The 17,500-nt window shown below is 43.3% G+C and overlaps 1 protein-coding gene across 1 annotated transcript in view; it reads right to left on the reverse strand.

Annotated features, from left to right (window-relative positions):
• Positions 1–3,025: 3,025 nt before the first annotated feature.
• LOC118091191 (1-phosphatidylinositol 4,5-bisphosphate phosphodiesterase zeta-1-like) overlaps positions 3,026–17,500 on the reverse strand; it is a 40,398-nt gene continuing 25,923 nt past the window's right edge. The window contains exons 8-12 of the mRNA XM_060279445.2: positions 15,473–15,589; positions 11,919–12,091; positions 5,920–6,052; positions 5,672–5,821; positions 3,026–3,123 (exon numbers count right to left, since the gene is read on the reverse strand). Coding sequence (XP_060135428.2) covers positions 3,026–3,123; positions 5,672–5,821; positions 5,920–6,052; positions 11,919–12,091; positions 15,473–15,589 — 671 coding nt within the window. The remainder of the gene's footprint in view (positions 3,124–5,671; positions 5,822–5,919; positions 6,053–11,918; positions 12,092–15,472; positions 15,590–17,500) is intronic.

The following is a 17,500-nucleotide window of genomic DNA, read 5'->3' on the forward strand; positions in this document are numbered from 1 at the left end:
CATGCTACTAACCCAGGCGATGAATACCTTGAAAGCTAAATGAAATGTCATTTCTACCTACCTAATGCTTTTAGCATCGATTTTGTTTTATTACACAAACTATATAAAATTACTGTTTAGAAACCGAATAACAACACATACCCATCATAATGAATAGATAGGTACACCCACCCCAATTAAATTAACTCGTCTGCTGAGGAAAACCTGCCATAGCTTGGAAACTTGAAAGAATAAAAACCCCTGACCTGATACGCTGAGGTGTCAGTCATCTTGGTCAGCTAACCGATTATCTTCCAGCAAAGACACCCCACACTCCAATAACTAACCCGTAAATATTTAAGAGCCCTGCTCTTTCAAGCTGACTGCTGAGTTATAGCCCAACATCCTGTTCTCACAGTAGCCAACCAAGATGCCTATGGGAAGCTGACAAGGATGACCTGGGCTCAACAGCTTCCACTACATCTTCTGGGAGCTAATTCCTTAGTTTAACTCTGTTCTGGAGGTAGATCATAGCTATTGTGGCTAGTAGCTAGCAGTGGCGTGTGGTCAGTGGACTAGCGGCACTAGGCTAGTCCCCTAAATGTTCCATTGGCTCCTCCATCCCAAAGCCTGGGAAGTTTCTGCCCAACTTAGGGAATGAGGCACAATGCACATTTGTGAGATATCAGGACCTTGTGATGTCACATGAGCAACGTCCGCCCCACCCCCCAATCGCCCTTGCCTCTGGGCCCTATCTGTTCCCCTAAGAAAAATCCCATCGCACAATACTGGGTATTAATACCAATAATTTACAAAGCCTGTGTTGGTATTTTTCAGCGGCTACATTGCAGCTCAATATTAAGCTCTACTTATCTCCCGCTTGGACTACTGCAATGCGCTCTACGTGGGGCTACCTTTGAAGGTGACCCGGAAACTGCAACTAATCCAGAATGTGGCAGCTAGACTGGTGGCTGGGAGCGGCCAAGACCACATAACACTGGTCTTGAAAGACCTACATTGGCTCCCAGTACGTTTCCGAGCACAATTCAAAGTGTTGGTGCTGACCTTTAAAGCCCTAAATGGCCTCGGTCCAGTATACCTGAAGGAGCGTCTCCACCCCCATCATTCTGCCTGGACACTGAGGTCCAGCACTGTTTGTCCAATATAGAGAGCTGAAGGGCACTGTTGGCATTTGATGGCATACACAATGTTAGATGATGAGCAATTAAATAGTCCTGAGATGGTATGTTGGATGTTGTTGGGGCCAGTAATGGTGTTGTCCGGGTGTATGTGGCAGCAAAGTTGGCATCTGGGTTTATTGCAGGCTCTGGTACCAGTGTCCATGTTAAGTCTGGTGGTTGTATTATTGTGGGTGAGGAGTTGTTTAAGATTGGGTGGCTGTCTGTAGGCAATGAAAGGTCTTCCTCCCAGAGCTTGAGAAAGAGAGCTGTCATTGTCCAGGAGAGGTTGTAGATCTCTGATGATGCGTTTTACTGTTTTAACTTGGGAGCTGTGTGTGATAACTAGTGGTGTTCTGTTATTTTCTTTTTTCTCAGAGAGAACCTGCTGCAAAACAGACCCAAAAAAGAAAATAACAGAACACCACTAGGTATCACATACAGCTGGCCTCAACAACATCCAACATACCATCTCAGGACTATTTAATTCCTCATCTTCTAACATTGTGTATGCCATCAAATGCCAACAGTGCCCTTCAGCTCTCTATATTGGACAAACAGGCCAAACCCTATGCCAAAGGATAAATGGACATAAATCTGACATCAGGAATCACAAGACAGAGAAACCAGTAGGAGAACACTTCAATCTCCCAGGACAATCTATACAAGATCTCAAAGCAGCTGTTTTATTACAGAAAATTTTCAGAAACAGACTGGAAAGAGAAGTTGCTGAATTGCAACTCATTAGCAAGCTTAAAACCATGGAGATACCTGGTATGAACAGAGACATAGGATTCTTATCTCATTATACATGATCAAACTTTCCTTAGCACCTCAGCCCTTGCTTTTTCCCGCAAGACCAATTGCAGTCGTTAACAGTCGTTAACAGTCATCAACAGGTTTACCACTCCTATCAGCCCATCACCCATTCCCATCACCCCCCCACCCTCTGAATATACATAAGGGTCTGTTTCAGTGTATCTGAAGAAGTGTGCATGCACACGAAAGCTCGAAAACTTAGTTGGTCTTTAAGGTGCTACTGAAAGATTTTTTTTATTTTGTTTCGACTCAGGCCAACACGGCAACCTACCTGTAACTATTTCCCAGAAGATGGAAGAAGCAACAAGGGGATCATCTGTCTTGGACCTAGTCCTCACCAACAGGGAAGAGCTGATGAATAAAGCAAAAGTACTGGGAACCATAAGAGGAAGTGATCATGTCCTCTTGGGTTTCATGATTCAGAGGCAAGGGAAAGCTGAAGGAACTACTGGGTGAGACACCATACTCAATGAGAAGGAAGCCCAAGATGGATAGGGGTTTCTTAATGGTGAAATACTGAAGACACCAATTCCATAAGGAGCTTCAAATATCTCAAGGGCTATCACATGGAAGATGGAGCAACCTTGTTTTCTCCTGCTCTGGAGGTTAGGGCTCAAACCAATGGCTTCAAGTTACAAGAAAGGAGATTCCAACTAAATATCAGAAAGAACTTTCTGACAATAAGAGCTGTTGGACAGCAGAAGAGTCTCCCTCAGAAGGCGATGGACTCTCCTTCATTGGAGGTTTTTAAGCTGAGGTTGGATGGCCATCTTCCACGGATGCTTTAGTTGAGATTCCTGCATTGCAGGTGGGTTGGACTAGATGGACCTTGGGGTCCCTTCCAACTCTTCAGTTCTATGATTCTATTATTCCTTCACAGATATGACTTGTCCCCTTTTAAAACCTTCCAAGCTGGTGGCCATCACTTCATATTGTGGGAGCAAATTCCATAGTTTAGCTACAGGTGTGTTGTGTGAAGGAAACGGGTGCCTTCTGCTTTGGTTATGGTTGCTTTATTAAACGCGCAGCTGGGAGGAGTAGTGATGACATTAACTCAGGACATGAAAGCAATACCAGATATATACGAAGAGCGAGGCGGGCTTGAGTGTCACTCCGAGCTTGGAGACCAATGGAACATGGCGGTAACCTAGAAACAAACCAAGAAGGAAGCAGATTTATTTTCTTCCAAAAATGTGCTAAATATAAAATGCACATCCAATAATATATAATAATAATTATTATTTATTTATACCCCGCCCTCCCCAGTGAGAGCCAGGCTCAGGGCGGCTGACATCAATAAAATTACAATAAAACGTAAAAGAAAACAATTGATTAAATATTATGAATATTAAATATGATGAAGGAAGGAGCTTTAAAAAGAAAACCACGCCAATTGTTTTTTTTAAAGTAAATCCACACATGTGATGCATACAGACCATGCTTTTAAAGCACATTGCTTCCCACCCCCACCCATAGCTGCCAAGTTTTCCCTTTTCTCACGAGGAAGCCTATTCAGCATAAGGGAATTTCCCTTAAAAAAAGGGAAAACTTGGCAGCTATGCTCCCACCCCCACCCGAATCCCCAGTTCTGTAGTTTGTTAAGGATGGAAGGAATCGTAATCCTGGGAGGGGTAAACTACAGTTCCCAGGATTCTTGGGGGAGGGGCAGTTATGCGCTTTCAATGTGTTTCAAAAGCATGTTGTGTGTGCAGCCATGTTCATACAATCCTTGGGGAACTACCTATGTGGAAAAGCAAGAGACCAGGTTCTTCCAGAGAGTTAATGCAGCCTGGTCAAAGAAATTGGGTATGCCCAGTGGAGAATTTGCTTTTTCTCTCTCTGCCACCCCATGGCACGCCCCACTTTCTGACCCTGTGGATCACTGCCCGATGAGAAATGTCAGTGGAGAGCTCTGAGAGGCCTCATGTATGGGCCTCCTACTCTGCCACACTAGAGAGGCCTCCAACCATGGACCTCCTGCTCTGCCCATGGCAGGGGTGTGGACCCTCATCAGTGGACCCCCTTGGCTACCCTCCCAGCAACTATGATTGCTCCTTAAGAGACCTATGTGTCCCCTGCAGAATACACAGAGTATTGCATAATATGGAGATCTGGCCCTCCGATTCTCCCCAGGCCACACATGCTCTGCAGACACAGCTCCTACTGGCCCCTGTTTTGTAACCCCATTGAATGGTTGGAATGTATCTTCTGAAGGTGCCTTCTGCTTGCCTGAGTGAAGGAGAGGGGGGGTGAGTGTATGGTTCCGGGTCTCCCTGTCCGGTCCTCGAAACTCTCCCCAGTCCAAACCCCTCACTGGTCCTATTCGTCTCCCAGGTGCTTTTGCCTGGCTACAATGTGTTCTTAAACACTCACATAGCCTCTTGCTTGTCCGAATGGACAAGGTCCATTGTAGAAATTAGCTGACCATATGAAGGTAAAATTTGCATCCATGTGGTCCCTGGAAGGTTGCCCAGGAGGGAATATGGCCCTCAATCTGAAAAATGTTCACTGCTTCTGTCACAGAAGGAAAAGTTGATTTGATCTTGCAAAATAAACAAAGAAAGTTGTCTAACTATTTTCCTTCTTTGTTTCTTTTGGCACTCTTGACAGTAGAGATTTACTTTAGCTTCCCCAGAAAAATCATCCTTGTATGGCATTTAAAGTAATGATCTCTCTTTATTTTGTACTGCTAACTTCATACTGGTAGATTTGAATGCATTTTTATTTGTGGTTTTCCTGCGCCTTGATATTGATAAATAGACATCTTCCTCTTCCATAATAGCATTGCTAGATTCAGTCTGACAGCACATAGACTTTGTTGTCTTGTTAGAGACTAAATATTTCAAGACCATTCATGTAGCCTGAAATACAATTTAATAATTCTATGGATATTTCATTGGGTTGTGGATGTAATATTAAACTCAACGAAATATTTTATAAACTGATTTTATGTGGGGGGTTTTATAAAAAAAATTGTGGCTACAAAACAAGTATGAACCCGTTTGATGGATTTCTTTCACACAAACTTTTAAATTCTCCTAAAATGACTATATTGATTTAAAGGCTGCCTTTGTTATGGCTGATTTGGCTAATTTAACTCCTCTGTACAACATTGTAATCAACTTATTTCATCCCAGCCTAGAGCTCTGTAGCCATTCCAGTGGGTGCAATGAGCTCCCAATGAATTGCAATGCAATAGGGCAGCTGTATCAGCACAGAGGGACCGCATGTGCAAAATTGTCTCAAACTCCCCACTGAATGGGGAGACCCATGCATGCACAAATATTGTGTGTGTGCACGCTGACTCCTCCCATCCCTGCTTAAAGGTAAAGGGACCTCTGACCATTAGGTCCCGTCGTGACCGTCTCTGGGGTTGCGGCGCTCATCTCGCTTTATTGGCCAAGGGAGCCGGCATACAGCTTCTGGGTCATGTGGTCAGCATGACAAAGCCGCTTCTGGCGAACCAGAGCAGCACATGGAAACGCCATTTACCTTCCCACTAGAGCAGTACCTATTTATCTATTTGCACTTTGACGTGCTTTTGAACTGCTAGGTTGGCAGGAGCTGGGACCAAGCAACGGGAGCTTACCCCGTTCATGGGGATTCGAACCACCGACCTTCCGATCGGCAAGCCCTAGGCTCTATGGTTTAACCCACAGTGCCACCCGTGTCCCTCCATCCCTGCTTAATCTTACCTTTATTCATGCTCATAACTGGCAAAGTAAATTGACCGAGGAAGTCATTTGCAGTTAGTGCATTCTGATCTTCTACAACAAAGCGTATTAAGGCAAGATCGGGAACATTGATGTTAAACGTGAATGTTTCATTCCATCTAGGATTCAAAGCTGCAATAAACAGGAGGGGAAATCTAGTTGTTGGACATGTGTTTTTGAACAGAGCTCCACTGAACATCTTACCCAAGTTCATGGTGTGTTAGACTTACCATTGTTCTTTATGACAGAAGTCTGCTGTTTATTCATATCTCCAGGAACTCCATGAATCTCTATCTTGACTACAGGATCAGCCTTATTACTCTTGGAGAGGTTGCTTGGAGGCAACTGACAACCACTGATAATCTGCATAAAGGAAATCAACCGCCAGCATGAATAAACTGCTCAAATTACTGAGATGCATTCCCACAAGAATCCACTTTGAGACTTCTCCTTTCAGTGTTGAAAGATCTGAAGTGGCGCGCTGGTGTCTCTGAAGATGCTGAACTCAAGGTGCCTGCTTGTCTGCCCACTCCCCTTTTTCTGTCTACACATGTTCACCCCACACACTTAAAGAGAGCTAGTGTTTAAGAGGGTACCCACAGAAGGTTCCTGGTCCCCTTACTTTCTGTGGTGGCCTTTTAAGCTACTGTTTCTGACGGCTACACCAGAGGGGAGTGTTTGTTTGGCTAAAATTGGGGTAAGTCAGCAATGGGGCTTGTGAATTTCAATTAAAGTGTGATCATGCAGTTAAATGTTTCAAGAGGTTGTTTTTCAGTGTTTTTAAGAACACTACTGTGCTGAAAAAGGGGCACGGGTGGCGCTGTGGTCTAAACCACAGAGCCTAGGGCTTGCCAATCAGAAGGTCGGTGGTTCGAATCCCTGCGATGGGGTGAGCTCCCGTTGCTTGGTCCCTGCTCCTGCCAACCTAGCAGTTCAAAAGCACATCAATGTGCAAGTAGATAAATAGGTACCACTCGAGCAGGAAGGTAAACGGCATTTCCATGTGCTGCTCTGGTTCACCAGAAGCGGCTTAATCATGCTGGCCACATGACCCGGAAGCTGTCTGTGGACAAACGCCGGCTCCCTCGGCCTAGAGAGTGAGATGAGTGAAATCGATTCACTCTACCTTTTTCTGTTTTTGCTCTTGTTGCAACAACAACATGGGATTGAATCCAGGTAAGAATTACTCAGAATAACTCTAAGTAGGTCTACTCTAAGTAGGACGAGCATGGGAGACAACCCATCATTATTATCTTATAACAACAATATTGCTAGTGTGGTTATATTATGACAGTAGACAGACCCAGCATCAAATGATGGAGGGCACTCTCTGAATTTACAAATTTCACATGATACAACCCCAGCCAACATGGCCATTGGTCAGAAGTGATGGGAGTTGTAGTCCAGCAACCTCTGGACTACAAACAGTGAAATTTCACAATCCAATTCAACCCTGGGATGAGAGCTTTGGAAATGCCACATAAATAAATACTATAGCACTCCATGGTGTCATCCTCTTTAAGTCTCTTGACATTTTCAGAATTACAGCCATTAGCCCTAGTAAGAAGATTGCTATAGCCATAGCTGCCAAGTTATCCCTTTTTTAAAGGGATTTTCCCTAATGCTGAATAGGCTTCCTCGCGAGAAAAGGGAAAACTTGGCAGCTATGGCTATAGCATGGATCCCTATATAGTGTTCAATCTTTCTCCCACTGTCAACAACAGGAGCCATCCATTAACTGCTGCGGAAGGAGGAAAAACATCCATAAGTATATATGATTTAAATGCTTTAGAAAAGATTCACTTTACCATAAACATAAAAATAAAATGTTATAAAATCAGCAGAACACAGACTCGTCCAGGACCAATATTGTATAACACAAAATGCATAGGCATAGACCCCCATAGTGCTTGGGTGATACCTATATCTCAAACACTTCCTTGCTTAATATGATTCACTAACTTTCAAATTAGGCTTTGGAGAACTTTGGGAGTTTCTCGGAAGCTTGTCAGGGGTTTCTTAATCAGATGAATCATAATGGCAGACAAGCTTTCCTGATAGAAAGCTTACCAAAACCCCAAAGCTTTTTTTGTTTTTGTTTTTTTGTTTTTTTAAAAAACAGCTATGATGCAATAATTCATTAATCCAATGAACCTGAATGTTGGAAAATTCAGGATAGATAAAAAGGAAGTGCTTTTTCACACAGTGTATATAGCTGATTTCGAAAGGGCAGAGGAACCAGAGACCAAATAGCAAACATGCGCTGGATTATGGAGAAAGCTAGAGAGTTCCAGAAAAACGTCTACTTCTGCTTCATTGACTATGCAAAAGCCTTTGACTGTGTCGACCACAGCAAACTATGGCAAGTTCTTAAAGAAATGGGAGTGCCTGATCACCTCATCTGTCTCCTGAGAAATCTCTATGTGGGACAAGAAGCTACAGTTAGAACTGGATATGGAACAACTGAGTGGTTCAAAATTGGGAAAGGAGTACGACAAGGTTGTATATTGTCTCCCTGCTTATTTAACTTATATGCAGAATTCATCATGCGAAAGGCTGGACTAGATGAATCCCAAGCAGGAATTAAGATTGCCGGAAGAAATATCAACAACCTCAGATATGCAGATGACACAACCTTGATGGCAGAAAGTGAGGAGGAATTAAAGAACCTTTTAATGAGGGTGAAAGAGGAGAGCGCAAAATATGGTCTGAAGCTCAACATCAAAAAAACCAAGATCATGGCCACTGGTCCCATCACCTCCTGGCAAATAGAAGGGGAAGAAATGGAGGCAGTGAGAGATTTTACTTTCTTGGGCTCCTTGATCACTGCAGATGGTGACAGCAGTCACGAAATTCAAAGACGCCTGCTTCTTGGGAGAAAAGCAATGACAAACCTAGACAGCATCTTAAAAAGCAGAGACATCACCTTGCCGACGAAGGTCCGTATAGTTAAAGCTATGGTTTTCCCAGTAGTGATGTATGGAAGTGAGAGCTGGACCATAAAGAAGGCTGATCGCCGAAGAATTGATGCTTTTGAATTATGGTGCTGGAGGAGACTCTTGAGAGTCCCATGGACTGCTAGAAGATCAAACCTATCAATTCTTAAGGAAATCAGCCCTGAGTGCTCCCTGGAAGGACAGATCGTGAAGCTGAGGCTCCAATACTTTGGCCACCTCATGAGAAGAGAAGAATCCTTGGAAAAGACCCTGATGTTGGGAAAGATTGAGGGCACTAGGAGAAGGGGACGACAGAGGACAAGATGGTTGGACAGTGTTCTCGAAGCTACGAACATGAGTTTGACCAAACTACGGGAGGCAGTGCAAGACAGGAGTGCCTGGCGTGCTATGGTCCATGGGGTCACGAAGAGTCGGACACGACTAAACGACTAAACAACAACAACAACAACATATAGCTGAAACTCAAACACCAAATTGGCTGGCTTTAAAGAGGGTTAGACAAATTCATGGAGGGCAAGGCTTCTTCTATATCTTCTATTTTTACTTGTCAGGTGAATTATGCCTCTTAATGCATTAGGGTTCTACTGCTTTTGAACATGGAGGTTCTTTTTCACCAATACTCTTTGATAGACCAATTCTCCACAAATTAGTCCAACCTCTTCTTACAAATCTCCAAGGAAGGAAAGTCCACTGCCTCTCGTGGAAGACTGTTCCAATGCTGAATCCTTCTTACTGTCGGAAAGTTCTTCCTGTTATTTAGTCATTAGCCTCTGGAGCAGGAGAAAACAAGCTTGCTCCATTTTCCATGTGACAGCCCTTGAGATATTTGAAAATTTCTATCATATCCCATTTCTATCTTCTCTTTTCCAGGCTAAACATAACCACCTCCTTCAACTGTTCCTCAAAAGGTTTGGCTTCTAGACCCTTGACCATCTTGAGATATTTGATGATGGCTATCTCATCTCCTCTCCATCATCTCTTTACCCAGGCTAAACATACCAAATCCCTCAACCATTCCTTATGAAGGAGGGAGGAAAATATCTGGCTTCGTTTAACATGCATTTTTTATTATTATTATTTTTTAAAAGGTGAACAAAATCTTTGTTAAAGGTTGGCAAGATGGGAAGAGAATGCTTATTCTGTAGCCAGACCACCACCACCCTCCCCCCCCCCAAAAAAACCCACACAATGTACACCGCTGGTATTTAATAACCTGCCAAATGTCTTTGATAACTATTTGCAGCTTGCTGGCCACAGAATTTATAGCATTTGAGGTATTTTCAACAACAAGCATAGGAGAGTACCAGGAAATATTACAGATAATAAATCAAACCTGTTTGATTTATTTTTGTTCAAACAGGCAATTTTCCAGAACCATCTCTGTACATGAATATCACAGCTTGCCCTGAAAGGTTTAATTCAATTTGCCTCTCTCTCTTTTTTCAACATGCTACGGTAATGTTCTAAATTGCAGCTGAAGAATGACCTAGGTGTACTGAGAACGAGATCCTTGTAAATAACAGTATTTAATGAGGCTGCCTTGTAAGCAGAATGCCAGACTTTTTGGAAAGTTCCGTTTCGTTCTTGGATGCTGCAAATTAGATTTAATCCCAATCCGGGGATGTATTGTAGCTATAATCCCTGCATTCCTAGCCCTATTGAATTCAGTGGGACTTACTTCAGAGTAATGCATGCAGCATTGTTTCTGTTCTGCTGCAGTTGGTCTTCTGCCAAAAACTACATTATTTGTCTCGTAGTGGCAAAATTTACATAAGTTACATAATTAATTAGATAAATCGCATCAGTTATGTTGTCATGATGTTATTCCACCCCCTTCATTTCCGTGCAAAGGAAACACAAAACCAATGGGGGAAACATAAGCAATTATGTATCATTTACAAACTGACAGCAAAAACAGCAGCTAATACCAATTGTACTTGGTTTCTGTTCCAGACATGGGATAAGTAAGTGAACCATGGCCATTTCTGCTCCTGTTTTTGAATTCTCTGCCATCACTAGTTTTGAGTAGGCATGATTAGGGTTGCAACCTTAATGCCCACACAAAACTCTGCCTCCAGGAAGGGTTTCCCAGTTCAGAACTGCCCTGCTGGATCAGACCAAAGATCCATCTAGCATTCTGCTTCCAAACACGGCCAACTTCATGTTTCTGTGAAGATCGCAAGTGGCCGTGAAGCGAGTGCTGGGTCATGGGTGACAGTCTGGAGAAATTCGGGAGCTGGGAAATGAGAGGCTGGAGTAAAAATTAGGAAAGATCCAGCAGCAGCAGGGAAGTGGGCCAAAGAACAAGCCAGGAGACCAAAGAATTATCAGGATGCAAGAGAAAGGCAGGGATCCAGATGAAGAGGGACAATACAAGATACAGGTGGTGCTCAGGCAGATCTTGTTGCTCAAACAAGGTTTAGCTTGAGAAGAGATGCTCTTTAAACTCTCTCCTGTCCAGAAAGATCTAGCGATCAGCCTGGGTGGGCAGAGTCAATCCAGAAGGTCAATCTGAGATGATTGTCAACTGCAGTTCAACAGTTCACCACATGGGGTAGCCACATGGATTCCTGCAGTTCCTGGCATTGTACCGCCATCACCTTTTTTCGGTTTCAGTCTCTGGTATGCAAATGTACATATCCTGAACATAAAGTCTGTACTTCCGAATATGGAGCCCCCATTTAGCTCTCATAATTAAGGCTGCTCCTAACATTTATTGCATTCTTCTTAGTTCAAAGTCTGCTGTTTAAATCCATGGGTTGTATTACTCCTATTACTATTACTCCTACTCAGAGTATACCCATTTAAATTAACTTAGGTCTATTAATTTCAGTGGGTCTGTTCTGAGCATGGATGGAAGGATCTGTGAATTCTGGTTTTCCCCATTTGTCACTGTACCAGTCTTACATTCAGTTCTCCACATTTCTACAGCAAACTGGAAAATCTTGTTACATTGTCATCCTCCATTTTGAAATTCAAACAAGTTGTGAAAGTTTATTCAAATCTTGACCATTTCTTTTTGTTGTTTCTGCAAATATCTTGTAAAAAGTTTCCATTCCTTTTTAAAGTCACTGTTGTCTTTTTCGCTCTGGTATTCTTTCAAACTGCTAGGTTGGCAGAAGCTGGGACAAAGCAACGGGAGCTCACCCCGTCGCACGGATTCGAACTGCCGACCTCCTGATCAGCAGGCCCAAGAGGCTCAGTGGTTTATAGAACATAATATAAGTATCATATATGAATGATAAGTAAAAGGTTGAATGAAACTTTCTTACCCTTACTGTAAGTGTAAGTGCTTTGAATTTGATGTTTACGTCATGTGGGTTGTAGTCTGCGTCTCTCCTCCTCAGGAATTCTGGTTTTAAGACATAACCAGAGCCACCATTGTCCAAAAACTTTCCATTCAGTAGATCCATCTGTACTCCGGGTGTCTGGAAGTTTAAGGCCACTGCAAGCGGGGGAAGAGATATTTTTCAGTTCAGTTGCATACAAGGTATTGTGTGAACAGTTTTTTGTTTTAATGCAACTGAAGTAATGGCTGATTTTCAGAACTATTTCCCCCCTACACACACACACACACACACACACACACACACACACACACAGGGCAGTCTCGAGCAGGTCAGGCGCCCTGGCGCTGAGGGGCGGAGATCGCTCCGGCGCCCTCGCAGGGCACAGCATGGTTTCCGCGCGGATTCACCGCACAGCGCCCCACCTACCAGCCCGGCGCCCTAGCGCACCGCGCCACCGGGACTCTACCTAGAGCCAGCCCTGCACACACACACACCAGGATCTGATGAAACACACACATACAGACACATTGAAAAAACAAATGGGGGGTGATGAAACTGCAAGGGCTGGGCCTCTGAATTTCTGGTGCATGTAATGATCACATATCCCAACACTTGCATATTTTGCTCTATGCATCTCTTTCAGCATGTGCTTGTAGCCTCTTGCCTTGCCAGCTAAGGTGTGGGACTCTGGCTCCTGTGCACATCTCATGGGGATTGTGGGATAGTCTTTAAAATGCAGTTCGGAAAACCTCTTGATAGTTTCATAATCTATCCTATGCAACTGCTCCATGGGGCACAGAGCTAGGGACAGCTTCCTAGAGGCTAGAAGGGTGTTTGCATGTGTATCCAGAGCAGTGTGGGAGTTGCTGTAAGTGCATGTTTTTGTCAATAAAGAATTAACTATCAGATGTGTACCTTCCTTAGCTGGGAGGGTCTAGGGCAGAATTGGGTGGAGCAACAATTCTAAATTTCATCTTTGTACAGCAGGCTAGTTTCTACACATGTGGATAGCTCAGTTGGTTAGAACGTGATGCTCAAAAGGTGCACAGAAGCAGCCTTGTGCCAAGTTAAACAATTTGTCCATCTAGCCTGGTACCATCCATTTTTTCTCCCCTCGGCAGTCCAATATCTTAGGCAGAGAAAGCTATTTTCCATTGCCTGCTATATGAACCTTTTAGCTAGTCATGCCAAGAGGTTGGAACCTAAAGATTTTCTGTCTGTTTAGACAATCTTTGGATCTTTAATTTGCCTAATTGATTTCATCTAGATTTACTGGCTGCTGTTTAGCTTCTCTCTGCCTGGCATTCTTTTTGATAGTTTTATTGTTCTGTTTAGGTTGTGTTTCGTTTCATTGGGTGTTCTGTTGCTGGAGAATACTTCAATGTGATGTCGTGAATTAAATAAAACTAGATAGGTAAGGTAGATATTTCCACCATAACCTACTCATCTATCCTGTAAATCAGCCTTCACTAACCTGGGGCTCTCCAGCTGTTTTGGATTGCAACTCGTGTCAACCTCAGCCAGCATGACCATGCAGGCTGAAGCTGATGGGAATTCAAGTTGAAAACATCTGGTGGGCACCAGGTGGGTAAAACTTTCATCTGTTAGGCATTTAAACGGAACAGAGATTATAATAAATATAGGTGATAAGGAAGCATGTAGACCAGGCACCCCCAAACTTGGCCCTCCAAATGTTTTGGGACTACAATTCCCATCATCCCTGACCACTGGTCCTGTTAGATCATGGGAGTCGTAGGCCAAAACATCTGGAGGGCCGCAGTTTGGGGATGCCTGATGTATACCTTAAGGCTGCAGTTTTGCTTGGGAGGAATATCACACCTATGCTATGCATTTAAAGAACACTTATCACACATGGCTTCCTCCAACAATCCCAGGAACAGTTGTTTATCCCCTCACAGAGCTACCATTGCCAAACGTCTTAAAAACCTACAGTTTCCATGGGGTAGTTTTTTCAGCCATGTGCTTCAATTGTGTTTTAAACAGCAGGTGTAGATGTGGCCAAAGTCTCATTGAGCTTGATGGAACATATTTTCAACTCAACATCCATGCATAGCTTCAACATTCACAAGGGACTCTCTCTCTCTCTCTCTCTCTCACTCACTCAAGCTCAAGCTCAAAATAGTTATATCTCAAAGGGCAAAACTCTTTGGTTCAGAACCTTTATAAATTCATAGAAATAAAGTCACTCCTTCCGCATGTCACCCATTCAGTTCTGGGTGCTGCGGTGACATTTACAAATCACCCAATTTCCTGCAGTGCAGGCTGCCTGAGTCCTGAGTGGCACTCAATAAATGATCCTTTCATGCCAGGAAACTGTCCACTGCAAACAATGCACCCAGTCAAAGCTTTTAGAGCCGAGGAGTTAATATCACCCAACAGATCACTTTATCTTTTGTTATGCATTACACACATGCCATTAAAGAGGAGCAAAAAATGAAAGCAATGAGCAGGAAGAGATGTAATTAGTATTTTTGTTCTTCCCCCCAACTGCCGCAGGATGAAACAAAGTACATGGCTTCATATAATGAATTTGTTGTTACATTTCCCATTGCAATGACAAACAAGTTAAGACATAAACATTAGGCAGCGTGCTACAGGAAGAGGACTTAGACATCTGTTTGGGAGGCCAGCACGGCACATTTTTGAGCATGAGGGATTGCAATTTTGACTCAGCCATATGTCTGCTATCATCAAGGCAGCGTTCAGGTCAGGGCTGGGGAACCTTCCACCCTCCATAAATTATTGGACTACAACTCCCATCAGGCCCAGCCAGCATGATGATGGCAGTTGCAGTCCACCACATCTCCGCCTCTTTCCAGCCTCCTCTTTCAAGCAGATTGGATGCTTTCATTTCTGATTTTAAACCATGTACAGCCTTCCATGACATCCAAATTGAGGCAACTGCCCTTTGTTTAAAATATGGTTAATGAGTAATGCTCATACCATGGCTTCAGAACCTGGCTTGTGCTGGTACCATAGTTTACACAAACCACGGTTTCCTGAGTTCAGATGTCACAGGGAACTGTGGTTAGTCTGTTACAAAAAGATACTTTGCACATCTCCCAGTGCACAAAGAGAGGAGGGGGACCACATGATCCACCCTGCCCCGACTCTCCACTATGGTTCTCCATTACATCTCAGACTGACCAATGTGTTTGATGCTTCTTTGCTTTACTGTCTCCAGGTGTGTAGAATCTTTGGCTCTCCAAATGCTGCTGAAATATCACTCCCATCAACACTGACCATTGGCCATACTTTCTGGAGCCGATCAGAGTTCTAGTTTAGCAATATATGAAGGGACAGAAGTTCCACACACCTACCTTAACTTCATTGCCCTCCCTCAGCCCTCTGGCCTGTGACAGCAACCCAAAAGGCACTCTAGATTCCAATACATGTCAGCCCCCAAACCGCTATCATCCATGTGAGATGTTATCAAATCTAAGCCACATATCTAAACCTATTGTGGTGTTTCCTGCCTGCAAACACATCACATAAAATTAGATGGGAAAGCCTACCCATTTGGCACCCAACGTTCCAGAACTCTTGAGGATCATAATTTGAAGAGTCTGTCCTGGTCCCTTTGGGGTAGATTCTTGTAATGAAGTTCATTGTGTGCGCAATGAAGTCAGGAGCTGCAAAGAGGGACAGAGCACATATTTTAATATTTCAAAGGTAAGATAATTTGATGCGTGTTTGTGGCAAAGTCACCATGCAATATTCGTGCCCACAATGCTTCGCAATATTTCCTTACATCTCTTCTATGAACTCATATTCAAAAGTAACACTTTAAAAATAATAATAAACATAAACATAAACCTCGCCAGGGACCCTGGAAATCAACATAACCATGAACCAGTTGTAGATGATGGGATATCAAGGATAGAGTCCACTGGAAGAAATCTCTGATCTTATTATTATTATTATTATTATTTTTAAAAAGGGCTGTAGTCCATATGGACACAGGGAGAACATGTAAAAATGTTCCTGTTGTTCAAAACAAACGGGGAGAAAACATATGTTCAAGCTAAGGTTCAGTTCTATTGATTACAAAAGGGAGGGTAAGTATGCACTAAACTCTCTCCCACTGGAAATGATGTGATTTATTATTGTTTATTTTATTCACTGATCACTGCATTTACTGTATATCCCGCCTTTCCTCCAAGGAGCTCAAGGTTATGCCCCTCAACCATTTTATCCTCACAACAACCCTGTGAGAGGATGGTGAGGCATTCTGCTCCTTCCAGCTCTCATCTCCTGCAGCCCGACTTATGATGTAACTTCCTGGGCCTCCAGCTGCTGCCATGATGGCAACCAAGCTACCCACCAGGGTGCTCCCTTGTACAGAAGAGGGCACTTCTGCATTCTAGTCCCCAGCATAGCTCTGTTCTGGAAGAAGTCTCGAGAGCCGCAGAAAGGGACTAGAATGTGAACAGAGTGTCTGTACCCCATAGAGAGCTCTCTCACTACAGGCACAGCTATAGGAAAGTGAGGCCTACAACTGGCCAGAAATATACTCCTTACCGAAGAAGGTCCTTGCCTTTCTCCTGCTGCTTTGCACTTTGCAGCACACACGGAAGTGGATACAGCGAGTATTTCATCTGATCAATGTTTGCAAGAGCCCAGGCACCCCTGTAAGTGCCCTTTCCTTTTGGTCAACCTTAGCTGGAATCCAACATGGCGGCAACAGCTTTGCCGTGACCCACCTGGGACGGCCTCACAACCCACCTGTGGGTCCCATCCCACTGGCTGAAGATCTATAATGTAAACCTTTCAACCACCAGACTATTAGAGAAATGAACTAATGATAAACTCTGAATTCCATTTTAGCTTCCACTCCACAAAACAAATGTTGTGATTATGCAAACTACAGGAGGCCCAATTTGCATCATTTATTCCAGTTCGGGGGGGGGAGGTTTATTGGGTAATTTGAGAAGCCCCGAGAATCATATTTTTTTCTACAATTTCTAGGCAATCCATCTCTGCCTGCTTCCAGTGCTGTGTTATGTCTCAGCCAGAAACCCTTGATATGAAATGGGAATCCCTATGCGATGTAGCAGTAACCAACATACGAGCCTGTGCTATTTCTTGTACTCATTTGAAATATTTATACTCTGCGCTTCTGATTAAAAGCCTCCAAGGTAGCTTGCAACAACCACTAAATAAATCCTGCACAATATTAAAAATGAAAAGGATACAATTATTTCAAATGGCAACAGCAGAAGTTATGAGTATAAATGAAGCAGGAAACAGGGGTGGGCAGATTAGTTCCCTTTCACATATATTCATTATTTGTAAGTCTTTTCCATCCGGTTTCGGCCTCAATCAAAGAGTGTTTAGAAATGTGTGGTTTTTTAGGAAAGGCATTTCAGAATATATATACATTCCAGAATATGTGTGTGTGTAACATATACAGTTATTTTTTCTAAAAAAATGTTTAGGGGTACTCTCATTTTCCTACTCATATTGAAATACTTCCCCTCAATGAGGCCAAACTTAGATTCACAAAATGTTTAGGGGTATCATAGCTGCCAAGCTGCCAAGTT

This window comes from Zootoca vivipara, chromosome 9 (assembly GCF_965207765.1).
Source record: "Zootoca vivipara chromosome 9, rZooViv2.hap1.1, whole genome shotgun sequence".
Classification (NCBI taxonomy): domain Eukaryota; kingdom Metazoa; phylum Chordata; class Lepidosauria; order Squamata; family Lacertidae; genus Zootoca; species Zootoca vivipara.